Raw genomic sequence first — 23,513 nt, 5'->3', positions numbered from 1 at the left:
TTTTGCCCAAAGGTTCTACTCTCGTACAGTACGTGGAAGATTTGCTCATAGCTGCGGATACTGAGAAAATATGTAAAATGGCCACGTTGGAATTACTGCGTCATCTATGTGATCTACATCACAAGGTGTCACTTTCCAAGCTTCAATATTGTCGACAAGAAGTGACCTACTTAGGTCATCTCTTATCGAAGGAGGGAAGGAAACTGACCCCAGAAAGAATTCAGGCAATAGCTAAATTGAATGTGCCAAGAACGCAGAGAGAAGTACGCGCTTTCTTGGGTATTACATCGTACTGTAGACAGTGGATTCCAAATTTTTCGTTATTAGCCAAACCCTTATTGGCACTAACGTGTACAAATACACCCAATCCCATTCCTTGGTCTGATGAGTGTCAGAGAAGTTTTCTCGAATTACGCACAGCATTATGTTCGGCCCCTGTGTTAGGTAACCCCAACTACAGTAAGCCTTTCACATTATATGTCCACGAGAAGGAGGGCTGTGCATTGTCTGTGCTGACTCAGTTATACGGAGATAGACAGCGGCCATGCGCCTATTTTTCGTCAACTTTGGATCCGGTAGCACGAGCATTGCCAAGTTGTTTAAGGGCCACAGCAGCAGCAGCTGTTTCTATTCGACAGTCTGCAGGTCTAGTAATGAATAATACACTAATCGTGATGGTCCCGCATGCAGTAGACACATTGTTAAATAGGACCAAGACACAGCACTTAACTAGTGCTCGACTGTCCAGTTATGAATTGACGCTACTAGCGAGCCATGTGCACATCAAAAGGTGCAGTACCTTGAACATAGCCACATTGTTACCAATTGCTGAGGAATCGGATGCTTCAGAACAGCACGATTGTTTCCTCAGAACAGAGGAAGAGACGAAAGGGAGAGTTGATTTATTCGACACTCCTCTTGCTGAATGTGATGGTACATTATGGGTGGATGGTTCATGCTTTAAACTCCCAAATGGTAACGTGACTACAGCATATGCTGTCACAACTTTGCACACAATCGTTGAAACTGCGCGAATACCACATGGTTCAGCTCAAGCCGCTGAACTCGTGGCACTGACGAGAGCATGTGTGTTATCCAAAGGAATGAAAGTGACTGTCTATACCGACAGTCAGTATGCTTTTGGAGTGGCTCACAGTTTTGGACGATTGTGGAGAGAACGTGGGTTCCTGACTTCGCATGGAGCTAAGATTCAGCATGGTCAGTTGGTGAATGAGCTTCTTGAATCACTGACGTTGCCCCTGAAAGTAGCGATCGTGAAATGTAGTGCACACAAGAAAGTGATTGATGATGTTGGTCGTGGAAATGCATTTGCTGATGAAACTGCTAAGGAAACGGCAAAGAATATGATGAGCCGAATGTATGTCGCGAGCCCAGAAAGATGGACTGGTGATGTTGGAATATGTGAAGACACGATAGAAAGTGTGAAGTCCATCCAAGCTGAGGCCACGGAGAAAGAGTTAAGCATGTGGAGAGAAAGTACAGGGAGAATGGATGCAAATGGTTGTTGGATTGAATCGACAAAGCAACAGAGATGGTTGTTACCCGATGCATATGTGCCTGCAATGGTTACAATGGCTCATGGGATGGCCCATATCGGCGCGAAAGGGATTTGCGAGTTGTTGGCCCCAGTGTGGAAGAATTCAGGGATTCCCAAGTGTGCAGGGAATGTTGTCAAGAATTGCATGGTATGTCTGAAGCACAATCCTGGTAGGGGAACCCCAACTCCAGCTGGTCATTTTGCACCTCCTACGTATCCGTTCGAGGTTTTGCAGCTAGATTTCATACACATGGAGAGGTGCAACAACTTAAAATATGTGCTCGTGGTTGTTTGTGCCTTCTCAAGATGGGTAGAAGCCTATCCCCTAAGGGACAATACTGCCTTGTCCACAGCGAAAGCCCTTGTGAAAGAGTTCTTCCCCAGGTTCGGAATGCCTAGAATGGTCTGGTCGGACAACGGAAGTGAATTTGTGGGTTGTGTGATGAAAAGAGTGTGTGAAGGGCTAGGCATTAGGCAGAAGTTCCACGCTGCAAATCACCCCCAATCAGCTGGATTAGTGGAATGTTACAATGGCACGCTTAAACTTAAATTGGCCAAAATCCAAGCGAGCACAGGTCTTAAATGGCCTGACGCTCTACCCTTAGCACTCCTATCCACCAGAATGACTGTGCATTCGCGAATGAAACTCAGCCCCTATGAAATAATCTTTGGTCGGCCAGCCAACATATGGGGAGTGCCTAGGCCCACGAAGTTTAGCGAGCTGCAACACCCCATTTTGCTTGACTATTTGTATGAATTGACGGCTAAATTGCGTGTTTTATATCAACAGGTCCACAACACCTTGCCTCCGGTCTCTGAGACACCGGGTCACTCCATTGACCCCGGTTCCTGGGTGCTGGTCCGCAATTTCCGAAGAACAAGAAACGACCAGCCCAGATGGACCGGGCCTCACCTCGTCCTCCTGTCTACAAGGTCGACTGTTAGAGTGGAGGGGAAGGCCAATTGGGTCCACGGGATCCATTGTAAGAAAATACCCTTCCCTCTGCCACATGACCAATGGGTCCGAAAAGGAGGCACTGACTCAGAGCGCACAACTGATGAACGTGTGAAAGAAGCCAATCCTGATTGCGAAAGTGGGAACATTTTTTCAGAAACTGCGCCACCACCAGAACAATTGAACTCTGTGGAACCTGAGCTACTATTTCTGGACCAGACAGTACCCGGGAAAAGACGCTACAATTTGCGACCAAGAAAAACAGACTAAAGTAAAAGTGATTTATTTTATGATCCGAGAGAAAAACCTGTGGACTAATAAAAAATGCGTTTTTTTCCCAAAATCCTATTTTTGAAAGTGCAGATTCTCCCATCTAGGTAACTTGCTTATTTTTGGGTTTTTTCGAACCGCCATCCGGGTTCCGCTGCTAGGGTCGCGGTTGATTAAAGACTTTTGGGTGCAGCTGACGACGATAGGTCGCTGGTTCCAGTTGGTCCAAGGGAGCTACCCTAGACTGACGGAAGCATCCTTTAGCAGAAACAACCTACAGCCGCGGGCAGCACATTAGAGAGGATGGAGTTTCCTGATGTGGAGAGAACTGCCAAACAAATGAACTTTAAGCAGAGACTTTTGAAAACAATAAGGAAGAGAATTTTTATAATAATGTGTATTTTTATGCTATTTAGCGTAGTGGTCTTTTTGATAAGCTATGTTTTATTCTCTTTTCATGTGACATTTGCGCCCACTACATCACCCATACCTCCTCCTACTGTTTCCTCTCATTCTTTCCACCCTTTTGCCTGACCACGAATCAAATAGGAGATTAGAGTTCATTAATAACTCCTTCGTTCAGCTATTACACCAACACCAACTTGTAATGAACACAACCAACTGTTGGGTGTGTGGTCTCATGCCCCACACCACGGACAGAGGTATCCCCTATTTGGTCCTGCCATTTAGTCGCAATGGGTCAGTATGGGCATATAGGACAATGTTCATATATGCACGAGAAATCCAACCCCTACGTTCTGTAAAAGACAACCTCAAGACTAGCGCCCTAGTCAAGGGTATAGTTGACATGATCAAGGAAGTAACTTCTTACGAAGATACCCCGGATGATGAAATACTTGCATATGTAGGTTGGAATGTGACCGGATATGGCACTACATTAAGTGAGAAACAGCAAGCCAAGAGATCGTCCCCTATCTGGATCGTACCCCATCAAGGTCACCTGTGTCTGCAAGGTATTGGTAAGAATCCCAGAGCTCAGCTAGGGAAGAGTGTCTGTACAGAAACGTACGTTTTTGGATCCCAGACTTCCCCTGCCTTTTCAGCCGCTAAGGGTACTTATTTCATCTGCCGTGATAGAGCCTATACATGGTTGCCCCCTGACTTCTCGGGCTCATGTTTTGTTTCATTCCTGTTACCTCCCACCTACACAGCAGCGGCGGATTACCATCGGACAAGGGTAGTTAGAGGTGTTTTGAGTAAAGAAGACACTGCAGGTCAAGAATTTGGTGACTTTGCAATGGGTTTTCTGCCGTTCTGGGGAGCCATGGCTAACAGCAGAAACATAAGGCAATTGACAAGGGTAGTTGAATCCACCGTGATTGAAACTGCTGGTGCCCTTAGTAACCTGACTGCTGAGCTCCAGTCGGATCGACTGATGACCCTTCAGAACCGGGTCGCTTTGGATGTAATACTTGCGGACCGAGGTGGAGTATGCAAATTGATCCAGTCCAGTTGTTGCATTTTTATTCCAGATAATGCTCCAACAGTATACGGGGCCATCTCCAAACTACATAAAATTTCCGAATCTATCCATGTGGATAAAGGAGATTGGTCATTAATGGGATGGTTCTGGGGACTGATATCTGCCTGGGGATGGAAAATTCTGATGGTCATTGGGATGGTCTTAGCCATTCTTTTCCTGTTCTGTCTATGCATACAGTGTGCTCCTGCAATATGTGGCCTCTGTGTTACATCATGTGTAAGGAAGCCTGTGTCAAGACATGAGCTCAGCACTAGAATGATGTTGCAGCAACATCTCAATGACTTTAGGAATATAGATCTGGACTCAGATTAACATGAGGATAGATTAATTGCCTATGTAAGGGCAAAAGGAGGGTCTGTGGTTCTGAAAAATCTGGATTCATATAATAGTACTGGACTCGAGAATAAAAACTTCGTCGAAATAGGACGAATTTGGTATCAAAAGACCGAGAATGACGAGTACATCAAGTACATGTATTTTCGGCATATTCGAGTGACAATTTCACCTCGAAATCGTCATTTACCTTCTAAACCCTTAGCTGCATGTTGCCCTCTACATAGGCCTTAATCCAGTTGAATTTGATTCCACAAGGACACATACTCCTTAATCGACTTCTCCCTGACCCCAGTACAAGTTAGAACCATTGCCCCAGGCCGAACTCGTTAGGTCAGTTCCCTCCCAGTGGCCGAGCAAGATAGCATCTAGGCCCAACCAGCCATAAAACCATTTCAGCGCGCACACCTGCCATATCTCGCTCACATCTTTCTCCACTCCTTCTCCTCACTTGCTTTATGATGGGGAGGTGACCATTTTTATTAGGGGTACAGCGATATCTGATGAAATGTTGGGCCTTGCCGGATGATTTGTTATGGGCAGCACGACGTGAAATATGTACATGTCATCATGACTCTGCTTTTCTTTTGTAATCAGTAACCATAAATGAAATACCACGAATCCAAGGAATGTTTTGCCCAAGGCTGAATATTTTGTATAAGAAGAGAAGCCTAACTTCGTGAAAGTGTGCAGTCTCCTGAATATACTGGTATTGTACTTCTAGGACCCTGTCACCTTGGTTGCAAACAATAAACTAATCTTTGACTTCACCTGGAAGACTCTGAAGTTTCTGTAGGTCTGACTCAGGAGAACCCGAGGTCTCTGGGTGTTGATCCCCTGGCACCGCTGGGTTACCGGTTCTGTAGGTTCGGTACCGGTTCTTAAAAACCCAGTACCTCATGCCCCAGGTGATCTGGCCTTTTGACTCACCGCCCAACTCCCTTAGTAGGTCTCGACTAGTAAGTCAAATCCAAATGCATACCCTACTGCGCCCCCAGAGAGGGAATCAAAATGCATTGAAACTTTTGGGAAGAGAGTTTTTAGGTCGAGCCTGGGAAGCGCATGTGCTGCTCTGCGAGGCATGCTGTATTCAGGTATAGACTTGAAGCTCCACCCACTCTCCGCCCACATTTTTCATTAGCTTGTGTCATTGTCCTTTCTAAATGTAGGCGTCTGATTCATTAATAGGCTTGTTAGTCCCTCCTTAGTACCGCCTTGTCTACATTTGTAACCTCCTTAGAGGACTGGCTCTTTTACTTCTGTTGTTGAGCAGTATGTCTTATTTAGTCTGTGAGCACTATTTTCTTTAATAATTTCCCCCTGCTGCAGGCACGCCATGCATTGCTTGCACTTTTTCATCTACGTTATTGTTTTTTATTTTGGCAGAGCAGCATGCTTTAACTATACCGGCTGCGCGTCTTTATTTTCCTTGCAACTTGCCCCTTTTAATGTACATTTTTTATTTATTTATTTATTACAAGGACGGCACGCTTAAACTATAGCGGCCGTGCCCCTTCCGTTCTTTTTTTTGGGCAGCTGGCAGCTTGCTCCTCATTGTCCCCCTGCCTCCGGGCAGGGCGCCACGCTATAAACAATTCACTTAACTGTTTTTTTTTTATTCACTGTATTCCTTGTTGTGAATATTTCAGATGTCTAACCTGGTATATTCTTGCAGTACGCAGTCAGTCGGTTTGTGTCAAAGAGCACAAACATACACCAAATGAAGCCTACCTTTTGTTTTTATGTGTCGCCTAGGCAACACTTGCGCTGTTTCTTCGAGACATGCTGTATACAGGATATGAACTGTAATCTCTGAAAAAATTGCCAACACCTCAATATTATTAACAAGCTTATTTTAAAATAAGCTAAATAGGCTAAACATCATGTTTGATTTTTCACTTGTGAATTGAAACTTTTTTTGCTAAGTATTTTCTTCTTGTCTAAACGTTATTGGTTATTTCAAGGAAGTCCACTTAGACACTTAAAGACTGTTGTTGTTTATTGACAATATTTATTCACAATTATTGTTTGTATTATGTTGGATACTGTCTTTTTGAGCACTAATGATTTTATAAATGTTTATTTTGAATTGGTTTGTGATGTTGATTGTGAAACACTGATATTTTTTTCTTTGTACACCAATGCTTTAAATCTAGTGAAATACATAAAGTAAAAAAGGTATCATTAAATATACCAAGATAAACAGTAGCAAAGTGTTTGTCTTTTAGCGTAAATAACTAAGCGTTGTTAATAATATTGAGGTGTTGGCAATTTTTTCAGAGATTACAGTTCATAAACGGCCCGGCCTAACCCTCGTCCCTTTGGGCCTAACTCCCTTTGTTAATTCCAGTATACAGGATATGGGCCTAAAGCTCCGCATGCTTTCCGCCCATCTTTTTACTTGGCTCCTGTCCCTGTTCTTTGTAAATTGTGGCTTTTCGTTGGTCATTAGGCTTAGCAGTCCCTCCTTAGTACTGCCTTGTCTCTTCTTGTACCCTCCCATGAGGACATCCCTATTGCATGTGTTGTTATACCCTAGATTTTAACTACAGCCTCAAGGCACTATTTTCTTAAAGGCCTTCAGACAGGACACTTACTTGGTCCTAAACTAGGTTGGCAGTGGGAACTTTACGTGCTAGCAATTCTTCACATTCATATTAGACGTTCTATAAATTTCCCTTCATCAGCTCCACATAGAGTACAACCTAATCCGGAATTATTATAATAATTCTTTTGTCATATTTCAAAGCTACTAATTGTATATATGGACATAGCTATTTGAATGTACTCATGGTACTGCCTTGCATGCAATGCATTATGGGTAGGGTGGATTTACCATATCTTCTGCAGGGGACAGTACCTTTTGTGAACAAAAGTTTATGATGCTCACTAGGGACCTCTAGTAGCAGCTTGCAGTATTGCACCCAAACAAGCAGTGCTGCTGCCTTGCTCACTAGGGACTTCTAGGAGCAGCTTGCAGTACTGCACCCAAACAAGCAGTGCTGCTGCCTTGCTCACTAGAAACCTCTGGATGCAGCTTGCGGTACTGCACCTAGACATGCAGTGCTGGTGCCTTGCTCACTAGGGACCTCTAGGAGCAGCTGGCGGTACTCCAACTAGACAAGCAGTGATGGTGCCTTGCTCACTAGGAACCTCTGCTTGCGGAACTGCACTGAGACATACATTGCTGGTTCCTGGCTCACTACACAAGCATTTGCAATGCACTAGGTCTCACATTACTGAAAGTATGAGCTATTGGCATTGCATTATTATTGGCAACGCCAATACCTCAAACTATCAGTAATGCGTGACCTATTGCATTGCAAATGCTTGATTTTATAGGAGCTGGGGTTTAACAATTATGCTAACGGCTGTTAAATGATTTCTGTTAAACTAATGTAGCACATGTTTTATTGTATTTCTATTGTGCTTCACATTTTTTTGTTAATCGCCATAGTCCCATCAGTGTAGTATAATTACATTTTACTTTTCTGTTGAATTCTAAAAACATTTGCTTCACCGATTTACGTTTTTCATGAACTGTTTTAGACCTTCTAATGGAGGAATTGAAACTGAAACCAATTAAAGGGGAAGAGGTCCCCTTTAGTTGCTTTTAAGGTTGTGCAGGCCCAAATTATTACTTGTGGACAGGATTGCAAACATATTGCACAACACATTTCTTATTTTAGATCCAGATCACGGCTTAACTGTTTAACGATGCCTGCTGGCTTCCTTTTACACTCGTTCATACTTCAGCCCACCTTTCACTGGTAACTGTTGCCATTTGTTTCTTGGTCTTTGATGGCCAGTGTTTAAACATTTATTCGGGGAGACATATTAACCTCTTTTCTTTTAACTCCCAGAAGGGGATCCAGTAGACTCTAGATCATTTTTTGGGGAAATTATACAAGCGCATAGAAAGGCCATTTTAAGTCACATTGAAGGTACCCAATAGTCTTTCTGTATTCGGCCTTTGCTGGCAGTTCTAGTTTACATGGCACAGGCGTACCACGGCTGCATGCTGGTAGCTGTTGCAATTTCAGCACGTTACACTCTGCTGAAGTGGAAGCAGCTCGAACATTGTGAACTTCAAACGGGGAGAGGTTTTTCTTATTTTTAGCGCTGCTAACGACAAGCTGGTAGCTGAAGGTGTCTATAAAAATAACGGGAAATATGTTCACGTCCCTCCTTTGCTGCGAGGCCTGCTGCTGCTCTTCCATTTTTCTGCGTGACTTCTATCAGTCATCCCTGCATCTCTGTACTTGAACAGTAAACGGACAGCCAAGAAGAGGTATCTATCATACTTTGGAGGGTGAAGGGCGTTTCCCAGCTCACATAACGTCTTTTCTGCTGCCCTACAATAAATATGTTTAGGGTGCCGCATAATTCCTACGCTCTGAAAGATGCAGCTTGCAATCTGATTCGCACCAAGAAAAGAAAACAATGGCAAAACCAATAGTTTGCATTTTCGTACAGATTAAAGGGTTTCTCAAGTGTCACAAGCAGATACAGGACAGGAACAATATGTCATCAGCAGTTCAAGGTTTTCTCTCACAAAGAAATAGTACTGCAAGGATAGCAACACACACACTTGCACACACATATACACACAAATTCACAAATTCACGTGTACACATAGACACACACATGCACACACACATACATGTGCACCCATACACACACGTGCGCACACACACGTGCACATGCACACACATGCACACATTTGCACACACATGAATGCACACATACACACAGAGTGACCCGCACACCCTCATTTACCCACCTCCCAATACAGAATCTACAGACATTAAATGAAAAATGGCAAGAGGTCACACAAGCATAACACTTCTCTGTGGCTACATGCACAACCAAAAATATTTTGAAATCTGCCGATGAATTCTGTAAAAACATTGTAAATTACAAATACTATTATTTCTGTGTTTTGAAAACCTGCAATCAGTGCGTATACACACACTTTGTACTTTTAATCCTTGCTTACGAGAAGCAAGGCTGGCAGTAAAAGAGGCACAGTTACTGCCACCCTTGCTTCTCAGAAGCAAGGACTATAAGTACAAAGTACGTGTTTAGACACCACTTGCAGGTTTTCAAAGCAAATATAGAAAAGGTATTGTCATTTACAATGCCAATAGCTCAAACTCTCGAAAATGAGCAACCTATTGCATTGGAAAAGCTTGTTTCTTCTGTAGATTGGCCTGGAGGTTTCTCAGAGCTGTTTGCCTGCTGGGACAATACACACATGAGCTCTAGGACATGGCCAGCAAGATCTTGATGGTTATCCTTGATGAATTCCATAACATCTTTGGCTCTCCAAAGAAGACAAGATGCAGCCAAATACATCAAGAGAGTTGACCTAGACATGATGAATTATATCGGACAAGCCATCAGTATCACTGTAGTGCTTCAGCATCATCAATGAATGCACACTACAGGACTTTCTAGGAATGTGCAGGCACCCCTTGTGTATATGCCTTTTGATGGTTCCAGACTCCAGTGAACAGTCTGTCTCTGTGTTGGAACGCTTCAAGGGCAGTCGTGCTACAGCACACTCTGGGGTCTGCCCTCTCCAGCTCACCAGTTTCATCAGCAGTGTAAGAAGTTCAGAGAAAACTTGCAGGGCCCCGCCTACTACCAGAGAGAGCCCTCACAACCAATGCCCCAGCCAGAACAACCCTTCCACAGCATAAGGACACAATGCTGACGAGAGCTTGTGCTCATCACAAAAGTCTGCAAATTTTTTTCTTCCATCTTGCTCCCACAGTTGTGACAAAGCAGCTTTGATTCCTCCTCTCTTTGTAATGCTCAGTAAGTAGGGAGAATAATCTTTATTTTCTGCCTGGCTAGTGCACCAGTATAGCAGACCATTGGATGCTGCAGATTGTTAAGAGAGGTTACGCCTTAGCCTTTAACTCCTCCCCCCACATATTTAGTATGTTTTCACATGAACTTCATGCCGCCACTCTTTGTCAGAAAGTGCAATTGCTTTTGGTCAAAGGGTCCATTGAGATGTTCCAGGAGGTGGAGAAAGGTGAGGGGAGTTAAAACCCTTCTGTCAACTCTGGATTTTTCCATCAGTAAGCCAAAGTACCATTTGATGTCCGTTCAGAGGATTCCCTTCTTAGGGGTCGTCCTGGACCATGTGACGTTCAAAGCTTTTCCACCTCCACAGCCAGACCAGGACATTTTGGGTGTGATCACTATATTTCCAGGCTCACACCTAGATCTCAGCACGGAGGGTTCTAAGGCCTGACTCTTGGCCGCATGCAGCCTACTAATCCAGAGTGCCACTGGCACATGCAACCCTTGCGGTGGAACCTCCACCTCCAATGGGATCAATGGTGGAGTTTTCTGTAGGCAGAATCTGCATCTTGAAGGAAAGGAAACAGCCTGGGACCTTCAGTGATGGACAGTGGACACCAACCTATCCTGCGGCAGGCCAATCTCTCTACCTCACCCGGAGCTAATGTGAAAACGGATGGATCTTCTCTGGGCTGGAGTAGCCATTTGAAGAAGTGGAGATAATGGTCCTTTGGTCTCGAGTGGAGCAAAAGCTCCATTCCAACCTCCTAAAGCTACACACTGTATGTTGGGACGTGAAGGGCTAAATCTCTTCCATCAAAGGAAAACCATTTCAGGTCTTGACAGGCAACACTTCAGCCTTGTGGTACTGCAACAAGCAGTCAGTGTGAGGATGTGGACCCCTTGTCAGAAGGAGCTGCACCTAGGAAATGGCTGGACCTACCGGTACCTAGTAGTCAGTGTTTTGGTGAGTTTACTCAACATCAGTGCAGATGAGCTGAGCAAGAAGACATTGACTGGTGGGCTACACATAATGTCTTCACCCAGAGATAGTCTAAGGCATCTTCACCCAGTGGGGCATGCCTTGGTTGGATCTTTTCACTAGCAGGAACACAAATTTCAGGAGTACTCTGAGCTAGAGCTAGAAGGCTCCCTAGGAAACGAAGATGAAGACACCCCAGGTTCAGGTCATTTTAACAGTTTAAGACTGGGCCAGGAGAGTGGGGTACACTCTGTGGAGCCTAGGCATTAGTCCTCCAATCTGTCTGCCTTTCCAGGAGTACATCCTGTCTCAGTAATAAGACTGGGTCCTACACCCAAACTTGCACAACCTACACCTCCATGCATGTAAATTGAGTGGTGACAACTTAGCGGATTTGAATGACCTGCTGAAGTAGTGGACGTTCTTGAAGGTAGGCGCCCATCTACCAAATTTATATAGTCGGGGCATTTTGTGGCCTGGTGTGCAGACCATCTGGTTTAACCGCTACAAGCTAAAATGATCAGCTGTTTCGTTTTGCTATCTCTGTACTGCAAGTCTCATTCTGGGGGGGTAGCATTACATGTTATTTGTCAGCCATTTCGGCCTTTATACATTTGTGTTGAACAACCTTTCTTATTCAAGCTACCAGTTGTGATGGGCATTTTAAAAGGACTATAATCACATACAAAATGGGTATATAGAGTTCACCAACATAAGGAAGGGAAATTCCCAAATTAGGAAGCTGTAGCTGTAGCTTAACTAACAGGCGTACTCCTCTCTTGTGGCTCAACCTTCAATTGAAAAACTTTGTGTATTGTGATATCACGTTATCACTTGCTTTGGAGCCACACACTGTAAATTACTTGTACTCTGTCACAGTGCGCCGTCCTTGCTGTTCACTTCTCCACTTGCGTCGCCACTTTCATCACAATCACCTTTTAGCACCAAGTTTTATATGGTTGCCACTAATTTATTTATGCAGTGCTGCTTCTAACTGTAAATGTTTCGACCATGAACTTATGTCGCAATATAAAGATGAATAACTATCTTTTTTCAAACTAATGAGCTTTCCTTCTTTCCTTGTGAGTAATGCTGTATGCATGCATAAATAATTGCCTACACATCCTTACCTATCAGGACATTGTTTCTTAATGCCCTTTCATTTGGGGCAGTTCATTATTCTTCCTGCTATCTTCTCTCCACCATATCCCTCTCAGAAAGACAGGCTTCACAGTATGGACCCACAAAGAGCTCTCATTTGTTACATTGAGTGCACAACGGATTACTGATTTGACAATCAGGTTTTTAAAGCCTTTGTCAGTGCTAAGAAGGGATGGGCAGTGAAGGAATAACCATGTCCAGATGCATCATCTTGTGAATAATAACATGCTATGTATAGCAATGGGGAGTCACCCAGGGGACTGTAGGTTCATTCTAGCAAAGCCATGCCAGTCACAACGGTGTTGGTGAGGTGTGTTACAGTACTACACATCTGCCAGGTTGCTACAAGGATATCCGCGCAAACATTCACCAAGCACTACTGCCTTGACAGTCAAGTCAGCATTGAGGGCCATGTCACCCACTCAGTTTTGCAGCTGAATCCTTAGATCCTCCACATCCTTAGATCTTCCTACTGCTTTTTTATTTATGCAAAAGGTGATAGGAACAAGTGCTTACCTTTGGTACAGCTCTTTCGGTGGATACTCGAGCTAAGAGCAGATTTACCCCCACCCTCCCTCCTTCACACTCTGTGAAGTGGATTACTATAATTCTAAAAAGGTCCAAAGTTAGATTTGACACAATATTATTTCCAATCTGCAATGGTTAGTCAGTGTCTCAGCGTGCAGAACTGTTCCATGTAAACTAACGTAAGCATGCACGAGTAGCGCCTAAATGCGTCTCTGTGCTGACACTTCTTGAGGTGGGGTGCCCCCGCCACACATCCTGATGGTAACACCTGCTAATAGGCGGGAGCAGTTGCTATGAAAAATTCCTGATCAAGTCTGGTGCTGGGTTTATTCTAAATGTTAGGAATCTGTGATTAGATAGAATATATACCAGAAAGTGCCTTAACAAAGGTAAGTAACTTGTTCTGCTTGCTCTAGTACATGGCACTTCATATAAATGCTTTTTTGTTATGGGCTTTGGGGCCCACAGTTAAAATATATGTTTTATGGAGCTTTAGCGGCTATTTCAAATAATCCATAAATGGTACCTAGCAATCAATTCGTTTTTTTCAGCTTGTTAGTCCTGGACAGAATAACAGAATCAGAAGAATATAACAATGGGGTTGTTTTTTCTAGAGAAACCAAAGGTGATGATGGACGGAGCGTTGACAATACAAACACTCACCCCCAGTCAACTGATCTGGGTTTAATCCATCACCGTACTTTAGCTCACTCCGCCACACCAGTTCAGACATGGCCATATGCAAATCAGTTTGACCCTGTGCCTCATGGGAACAGTCCAGCCCGAACTGCCAAGCCCTGTCTACCCATCCTAATAGGGTCCTTTCCCTTCCCCCTAAACATACCTCCAACTGATTCATATACAAAATAAAAAAGAGGGCGGCCAAAACACAGCACTATTAACACCTCTGGCTTGGTCACAGCTCTCTGAACACTCACCTTCTGGTCATTATCTAACTAAGAGATCACAATGCTGATTCCGTAAAAAAACAATTAAGGAATGGTTCGAGTCCAAGTATTCTAAAATGCACCAAAGTTTAGTTCAATTTGGTTGAAAACTGAAGTGAGAGATATACAAGCTAGATGTAAAGACTTCTGCGGCGAGCACGCATTTACTAGACAGCAGATGTGGATATAGACATTGTCCTCTTGTGCTGAGACAAGCTCTGAACCCAAACTGAGTTTTGCCCAGGATTTCCTTTGATTGTGCCAAGACCTGTATTCTAGTCACAGCGACGGCCCGTGTAGGGCGTTCCACCGTGCGGTGATGTGGGGCGGTGGAGGGTTTAAAATACGGGAAACGGACGATTACAGGTAAGTAATGTAAAAAACAAATACAACTAATTGTGTTGCCCACGCTGCATCACATTTGGCGTTGCAGCGCGCGCAACGAAAATGTTTTTATTTATTTTTACGTTACTTACCTGTAATAGTCCGTTCACCGTATTTACAATGCCACACCTCCAAAATATGTGGAGGAGGGTATAAAACCCCCGCGCCCCCACAGTTCCTCCGTCCATGCTTGCGTTAACAAGAACATGTCGTCGCTTGTACAGCTAAGGCTAAGTTTCGCTACAATTAAGTTGTGTCTGGATGCATGTATCCGTCATGCGTGCTCTGCTGGCCGGAAGGACTCGCAGCCTGCTCAGCTCCTCCCTGGGGGCGCGGTACCTACAAGGAGGCGGGATAGGACGTGGAAGGGCAAGGCGCGCGTGATGCTGTGGTAGTTCCGTGCTGAATGTTGTTGGAATCTGTTACCGGTTTGTGTGATCCTGGGTTAAGCGGTGTGTTGCCATGGTTGTGCTGAAGGGGATTCCCGCAGTGCTCTCCCCGGAGCTGCTCTTCGCCTTGGCCGGGATGGGGCACGGCGATGAGATCGGTAAGAGACGGTTTACAGGTGTAAACAGAAGTGCTCGTGGCCTGGTAGCTCAGCCTCGAAACACGTTACAACGTTGTCATTTCTGTTTCGATCTATTTAATCGTGTAGTTAAGTTGCTAGCACTCGTGGAGTTGTCGTTTGATGGATGCATGACATATTTTTTCGTTTAATTTTATTGTCATGTCAGGACCCAAATATTTTTAAGAACAAACCTTGGCATCGACGTAATTGAAACTTGGCCTAACGCAGGAGAGGGGCCTTCAGCTAAGGGTGACTTTTTACCCACCTTCACTTTGAATGTTGGCAGTTTAGGCGCATGCTTCTCCTACCAACGAAAATACTGTTGTGCTGTTGGCAAAAGGAATTCAAGTTGGACATTAGATGACCTCGTAATAACATGGGCAAGTTTGGAGCTATGCACGAGGTGCCACTGGGGCCCCATCTGAAACGCATGGATCAGGCCGATGTCCATCTTGGATTGGGACCCTGACGGGCAGCAAGTAGTGTGTTCTGGAGCCTGCTACTGCTGCGCTGCATGAGTTAAGAGTCAAGAGCTCCCACAAGCTGGCATAGCTCAGGTGTCATCACTAGATAAGGATATTGAGTGACTTGTTAATCTCGTGGCTTGAGTCCTTTGCGCACCATGAATGAGCATTACATATCACTGCATTCTGGGAGTTGTATTAGTCCTGGTTCCTTTTAATTGAGCCAGTAGGACCGGCACACCTAATAACAATGGTGTGTAAAAGCAAAGTCCAGGAATGGAAAAGAGGCGTGTACGTAATGTCAGCCATCTGGTCACTAATCTTACCATATAGTCACTGTGCTAGACACCTCACTAGGCCCGTCCCAGTCCGGATTCCGAAGAAACCACAGCACCAAGACAGCCCTCATCGCAGCCACAGACGACGTCAGGACTCAACTAGACAACGGAGAAACATCGGCCCTCATCCTCCTGGACCTATCAGCCGCCTTCGACACAGTCTGCCACCGCACACTAAAGGCTCGCTTCCAAAAGCCGGAATCCAAGAAAAGGCCCTGGACTGGATCACATCCTTCCTCGTCGGCAGAACACAGAGCGTGCGCCTCCCCCCCCCCTTCCGCTCCGAAGCCACCAACATCATCTGCGGCGTACCCCAGGGATCATCCCTCAGCCCGACGCTGTTCAACATCTACATGGCCCCCCTCGCACAAGTCGTCAGTCAACACAACCTCAACATCATCTCCTACGCCGATGACACCCAGCTGATCCTCTCCCTCACCAAGGACCCGAACACCGCCAAAACCAACCTCCACGAAGGATTGAAAGCCATCGCCAAATGAATGAGGAACAGCCGACTGAAGCTCAACGCGAACAAGACGGAGGTCCTCATCCTCGGATCCACTCCCTCAGCCTGGGACGACTCCTGGTGGCCGCCACACTAGGAACAGCACCTACTCCCATCAACCACGCACGCAACCTGGGAATCATCCTTGACTCCTCCCTCACCATGTCAAAACAGGTCAACGCCGTCTCCTCCTCCTGCTACAACACCCTTCGTATGCTCCGCAGGATCTACAAGTGGATCTCCACCGGAACAAGAACTGTGACCCAGGCCCTTGTTAACAGCAGGCTGGACTACGGCAACGCACTCTACGCAGGCATCCCGGTGAAACACCTGCAACGCATTCAAAACGCCTCCGCCCGACAGATCCTCGACATCCCACGCCTCAACCACATCACCCCCCACCCTGCGAGATCTTCACTGGCTCCCCGTCAAGAAGAGGATCACGTTCAAGCTCCTCACCCACGCACACAAGGCCCTCCACAACACTAGACCAGCCTACTTCAACGACCGACTCAGCTTCTACACCTCCACCCGCCAGCTCCGCTCCGCCAACCTCGCCGCAGTCCCCCGCATCCAATGTGTGACTTCCGGCGGCAGATCATTCTCCTTCCTAGCCGTCAAGACCTGGAACACCCTCCCCACCCACCTACGGCAGACAAAAGACCTCCTCACCTTCAGAAGACTCCTCAAGACCTAGCTCTTCGAGCAGTAGCAGCCCCCCGCCCTTCCCTCAGCGCCTTGAGACCCTCGCTGGTAAGTAGCGTGCTTTATAAGTTTATTTATTGATTGATTGTACTGATTTGGAACTACTAGAGGAACTGGATATACCCAATCTTTAGAACTCCGAGCATCTTCTAAGCAATGAAGCGCATGGGTGTCACCCAAACCTAAAAATCAAAGTATTGTTCAATCCGCAAACACCAGATTCAGTAACAGTTCAGAGAGGGGCACAGCCTCCTTCTATATATATTGCAAGTCGCCAGAAATATTGCTGCTGATTCCTCCATCTGGAGGTACTGGGTGAGCTGGCTGACATGAGCCCAGTGTGGAGACTCGGACGTGCTTGAAGTCAACTAAGTTTATGACCTCACAGACCTTTCTAAAGACAGTGTTCCACCCACTGGCGACCCTAGAACAAACTAGGTTTAGGTTTGGGAACTTCCATTAACCTGATAAAAAGCATAGGTTGCCTTCTGGGATTTCTATTATTTCAAGAGTTCTTGACAGTACCTGAAATTGTTTGTTTGTCTTGTGCATCAATTAGGCCATCTATCTCCTAAGGCACAGCAGAAAGTTCAGTATATCATGAGTAGTGTCCGTCAAGTTATTGTCTCAATCCTCCTTTACCATATTAAAATGGCCATAGATAAGGTTACCATACAGACCTTCAAATTGGTTAATAATCCACTACCTTCTGTGGCACTGTTCAATGAGTGAACATCAATCATGGCATGAGAATCCCCCTCTCCCATCATTTTTTGCAAACGTAGTTCCTGAACTTTCTAGAACCACAGCCAACTTTTTTAGAACAGCAAAGATTTGTGACCCACCTACCTGCAATGGACATGAGGAGGGGCGAGTTTTGAATGTGATAAAGGTTCGCATGGTAGCGTACTTTCATTTACAGAAAGCACATTCTCAATTAAAATGGCTACTAACTTCGCAAAGACACACAATTATATTGATTAAACTATGTAGTATACAAAACTGTGTGGACATGAGATTTCTGTGAGTATTTATAACTTGGGCATCATTAATTAAAGTGGCTTTATTTGTTTCGATCCTGTTAAAATCGGTTTCCAGCGCATCTCAGAAATAGAAAAAAGGTCCTTCCTTTTTCTTTCCAGACTTCTGAATGCATACAGTTAATTTACAGGTATTTACAGTGTGTTGCAAAAAAACGACATCCTAAGATTGATACATAATTCACTTTAAAAACTCATCTCGCTTTGCAGAGAAAGAAAAGTAAACACCAAACCTATGTTAAATTAATAAGCCTCAACTTTTCAGAAGACATAGCCTGTCATTTGACTATGTTGTTGTTGAAGCACTGTAAATGTGACTAGGTAAAACAAGGTATTTTTGTTTATTGGTCAAACGTTCCCTTCCCACCAAAAATTGTCTCGTGACCCACAGTTTAGGAAACACTGCTTTGCAATACTTAGTTGCAATGATAAACCAATTCAGCGGCCTTGTGGTGGGATGAGATGGATATATGGGAATTTACCTCACACAACCTACATAGCTGTCATGCAGCGTGACTTGAAGATATTTCCCAACCTACGGTACTTAAAAGAGAAGAATCCATGTAGAGCGATTCAGAGAAATGGCCAGGTCAAGATTAGAATGCACATTTAAGTCATAAGTGAGTCCAAAGGACAATCAGTTGACAAAAACAATCCCCACCCTTTCAGAGGAAACTCCAACCTCTGGAAACAGTATTCAGTGAATCCTGAGCTCTACTGTTTTCACACCACTTATTAGGCAGGTTGGTTAGGCCCATGAAAACATATCTGTATGTATGTTCATACCCGACCTATATTACAAGAGATACAACCTTCCCCTTGTTTGCTTGGCTTCATGGTACAGCAGCATCCTAAGTACCTTTAGAACACCTGGGTTCCAGTGAGGAACACGAGTTTGGGATCAGAGGACTCCTTCAACAGAAGTCCATCTTCCTACAAAATCTTGTAGCACTGAACAGCTTAGTATTTGGGCTGCACATCTGCTATCAGTTGCAGTCCCACAAGCGAAGTCAGTAAAAAGTTAAAAAAGTGTGAAAAAAATATTGCAAAAAACTAACCACCCACAAAATATTACGTTTTAATGAAAAATAAAAATATCAAATATTAAAAATGTTAGCTGTTTTTAGTTATAACATGCTAGGTTTATGGTAAAAGAACTGAGTGTTTCCAAGATTCAGGTTACATGGAGATGTGTAAGGGCCTAACGGCTCAACCTTACTGCAGTATCCAGCAAGAATCAACTCTTGAGGCTCTGGTAGGCTCCTGCAATTAAGTACCTGGTATCCTGCAGGGAGCTTATTCTCCATTCGAGCAGGAACAGGTAGTCACTATCACTGCCATAAGGAAAGTACTCTGGACCGCTTTCTCATGGCACATGTTGTCAATACCGGGAATTAGATTGGAGATCCACTCACGTCATTCCTTTCTGATGTGGCCCTTTTTGACACGCCCAAAGCAATAGTCACTGTTCAGGAACTTGGCATCTTGGCACGCATTGATTATCTGGCCCTGATGGGAAGTCGTATTTTCCCTAGCTTTCTTTCCCTACTGGGAGGTCAAAGAATTTTAGTGGACTTCTCTTCTGACTTCTATATAAGAATGTGGGATGCCTTGGTCCTCTTTAGAAAAAATCCACTATGCTGTTGATATGAGAAACTATTATGAATGCTAATCTTGAGTATAGCTCTGTCTCTCTCGCCTCCTTGCTCTGCAATCCTGTTGACTTGCACTCCACCCAATTGCTCCAACTTTTTGATTGACATGTCATCCCTTTACATACAAGCGTGTATCGTGCTTCACCACTTTGAAGCAGTTTTGCTGCAGCGGTAATCATTTTTAGTAGAATGTAGGAAATGGCAAGGGTCACTCCAGACATATGGAGCATTCATTATGGAAGAACAGTCAAATAAGGGGGTATTATGGCAGAATAGAGCCTTAAAGGCCACAAGAGGAACCTAAAACTGGGGCGGACATTAGTGAAGCAGCTGCAGTGCATAACATGTGGAGAAGAGTGTAATGGAAGATAAGGAAATGAATATGATGCGGTTGAAACCGGGGAGGGTATGTCTTGCAGATCCGTGTAGGTGGTCTGTTGTGCTTTGATGAAAAGTCTAGTTAAGAGATTGATTGATTGATTGATTGGTTACTTTAAATGTGAGAAGGAAGTTAAGTATTTAGCAGCGATATGGTGACCATAATTCAGAGGGGCATAGGAAATACTTAAAACAGTGAGGATTAAGTATGTGTCAGTGAAAGTTGTGGCCAGGTTTGGGAAATTTAGCTGTGGGTGGCAGAAGAAATAGTTTGATCTTGGGGCAAGGAAGGAAGTGCTTTGAGGTAAGGTACAAGGTAAGTGGACTTGAGTATTTGAGACTTATCCAAATTTAATATTCTTGAGAGTGATGGTTTGATGCTCTTCTGGTACTATTTTTGATGACCGTAGCTTGGTTAGCTAGTTTTGTTTGACACGTTTCGGTTCACAAGGTACATTGAAGAGGCATTCTCCAAATCGGTCTTGTGTGACTAGAGGGGGAGATGCCATTTGCACTGGACTTAAACGAAAACGAGCACTAACAAATCTAATGGGTCGTAGCTGATTTAGGTTTATGTTTTGTAACAGCTGTAAGTGGTAATACATTAGTAGCAGTGGTGCTGTGGTGTGTTTTGCAGTGGGGTGCTCAGACTATTAGATAGGTACCCTTGACCCGGTCACTCCACTACCGCACGGCCTCCGTGTGCCCGGATTCTGCTGCCGCTGCCTGCTTGGCCCTCTTGCTGCCGCCCCTCCTTAGGGCCCCTGCTCTCCAGGCTTGCCCTCGCTCTCCAGGCTTGCCCCGATCTCCAGGCTTGCCCAGGCTTGCCCTGCTCTCCCCCGCTCCGCTTTCCCGCTCTTTCCCCCCCTCTGCTCCCCGCCGCTGCTCTCCTGCGGCCACGCCTCCTCTCCTGTCTCCTGCTCCACCTTTGCCTCCCCGCTCCCGCCTCCCAGCTGCTCCTCCCTCCCACTTCGCCATAAATGGCGGTGGTCCGCGTGTACGCGCAGCGGCCACGCGCAGCGGGCGCACCGATTGCGCGCCGATTGCGCACCGAAGGCGCGCCAAAGGCAAGCCCGTCTTCGCCCGTCCACGCCTGGACCGAGCCCAGCGCCAGGAACCCTGGTCCTCAACAATGCCAGCCCACCCGACGGACCTACGACGCCGCAACCCTCCACGCACTCAATCCTGGCCGGAACCCTGCCTGCTACCGAGCCACCCCGAAACGCACCCACGGACCCTTCACCCGCCAAGCCTGCCAATTCACCTGCCTCCGAACCTGCACCGCACCCGCCAAGCCGAGCACCAGCAACAACCACCTCAAGGGCATCCTGCTCAACACCCGCTCCGTCCACAGGCATGCCGTCGAACTATGGAACCTCCTCGACACAACATCACCAGACGTCGCCTTCCTCACAGAAACCTGGATGAACGCCTCCTCAGCCCCCGACATCGCCATAGCCATCCCGGATGGCTACAAGATCACCCAGAGGGACCGCGTCAACAAAACCGGAGGAGGCATCGCCATCGTCCACAGAAACACCATCCGCATCACGACCAACTCTGACGACACCCACACCGCCGCCGAGCACCTTTACTTCCAGATACACACCGACCCCAAGACCACCCTCAGAGGCACTCTCATCTACTGACCCCCGGGACCACGCACACAATTCACCGAAGCCATCGCAGACTTCATCAGTCCACATGCCCTCACCTCATCAGACTACATCCTCCTAGGGGACCTCAACTTCCACCTAGAGAACAACAAGGACTGCAACACCGCCGCCCTGCTGGACAACCTCGCCAACCTCGGACTCAAGCAACTGGTGAACACCCCCACCCACTACGCCGGCCACACGCTTGACCCCGTCTTCTCCTCCAGCAAGCACATCTCCTTCAGCCACTCCTCCGGACTACACTGGACAGATCACAGCTGCGTCCACTTCAACTTCAGGAGAACCACGACCCACCACCACCCGCAGCAGGTCCCCCGTAGAAACTGGAGCAAGATCACCGCCGACCAGCTCACCACCGCCCTCAGCCAGAACCCACCCTCCAACACGACGGACCCCAGTGAAGCAGCCCGCAACCTCACACAGTGGCTCACCACCTGCGCCGACGACCTCGCACCACTGAAGAACCCTCCCAGCAGATCCGGCAGCAGGAAAGCCTCGTGGTTCACCAACAACCTCAAAAACTCCAAGAAAACCTGCCGCACCCTCGAGAAAGCCTGGCGCCACGACCAAACAACAGAAAACATGACAGCCCTCAAGAACGCCACCCGCAAACACCACCAGCTGATCCGCACCACCAAAAGGACAACATTCAAAGAACGACTGGACAACAACACCCACAACAGCAAGGAACTCTTCAGCATCGTTAAAGAGCTCTCCAACCCCAGCGCCTGTAACAATGATATCACACCCTCGCAAGACCTCTGCGACTCGCTCGCCTCGTTCTTCCACCGCAAGATCGCCGACATGCACAACAGCTTCGGCGCACAGACCATGCACACAACCACCGAACCAACGCCCCCCACCACCACCCTCTGCACCTGGACCCCTGTCAGCACTGAAGACACCACCCGCCTGATGAACATCATCCACTCCGGCTCCCCAACCGACCCCTGCCCACACCACATCTTCAACAAAGCTGACTCCATCATCGCACCCCAGCTCCGGAACATCATCAACAGCTCCTTTGCATCCGCCACCTTCCCGGAGAGTTGGAAACATGCCGAGCTGAGCGCCCTCCTGAAGAAACCCACCGCGGACCCCACGGACCTCAAGAACTTCCGCCCCATCTCGCTCCTCCCCTTTCCAGCCAAAGTCATTGAGAAGACCGCCAACAGACAACTCTCCGCCTTCCTCGAGACCAACTGATCCCTCGACCCATCACAGTCTGGTTTCCGAGCAAACCACAGCACCGAGACCGCTCTCATCGCAGCTACCGACAACATCAGATCCCTGCTCGACAACGGGGAAACTGCTGCCCTCATCCTCCTAGACCTCTCAGCAGCCTTCGACACCGTATGCCACCGCACCCTGATCCAGCGCCTCAGCAACACCGGAATCCAAGGAGCGGCCCTGGAGTGGATCATCTTGTTCCTCGCCGGAAGAACCCAGAGAGTCCGCCTCTCCCGTTCCGATCCGCGGCCACCGAAGTCATCTGTGGCGTCCCGCAAGGATCCTCACTCAGCCCCACCCTCTTCAACGTCTACATGAGCCCTCTCGCTGCCATCGCACGCCAACACAACCTTAACATCATCTCCTACGCCGACGACACCCAGCTGATCCTCTCCCTCACCAACGACCCCGCCACCGCCAAAGACAGCCTCCAGGAAGGAAAGAAAGACGTCACGGAATGGATGAAGATCAGCCGTCTGAAACTGAACTCAGACAAGACGGAAGTCCTCATCCTC

At 46.5% G+C, this 23,513-nt stretch overlaps 1 protein-coding gene and 1 long non-coding RNA gene across 4 annotated transcripts in view; one reads left to right on the top strand and one right to left on the bottom strand.

Annotated features, from left to right (window-relative positions):
* LOC144754954 (uncharacterized) overlaps nt 1-23,513 on the bottom strand; it is a 94,621-nt gene that overhangs the window by 49,574 nt on the left and 21,534 nt on the right. The gene's annotated exons all lie outside the window — the stretch shown is intronic.
* FUOM (fucose mutarotase) overlaps nt 14,794-23,513 on the top strand; it is a 62,120-nt gene continuing 53,400 nt past the window's right edge. For both annotated transcript variants that reach the window (XM_078643312.1, XM_078643313.1), the window contains exon 1: nt 14,794-14,986. In XM_078643312.1, coding sequence (XP_078499438.1) covers nt 14,902-14,986 — 85 coding nt within the window. In that variant the 5' untranslated portion in view covers nt 14,794-14,901. The remainder of the gene's footprint in view (nt 14,987-23,513) is intronic.

Source organism: Lissotriton helveticus, chromosome 5_1, assembly GCF_964261635.1.
Source record: "Lissotriton helveticus chromosome 5_1, aLisHel1.1, whole genome shotgun sequence".
Classification (NCBI taxonomy): domain Eukaryota; kingdom Metazoa; phylum Chordata; class Amphibia; order Caudata; family Salamandridae; genus Lissotriton; species Lissotriton helveticus.
This window is presented reverse-complemented; position numbering and strand designations above follow the sequence as displayed.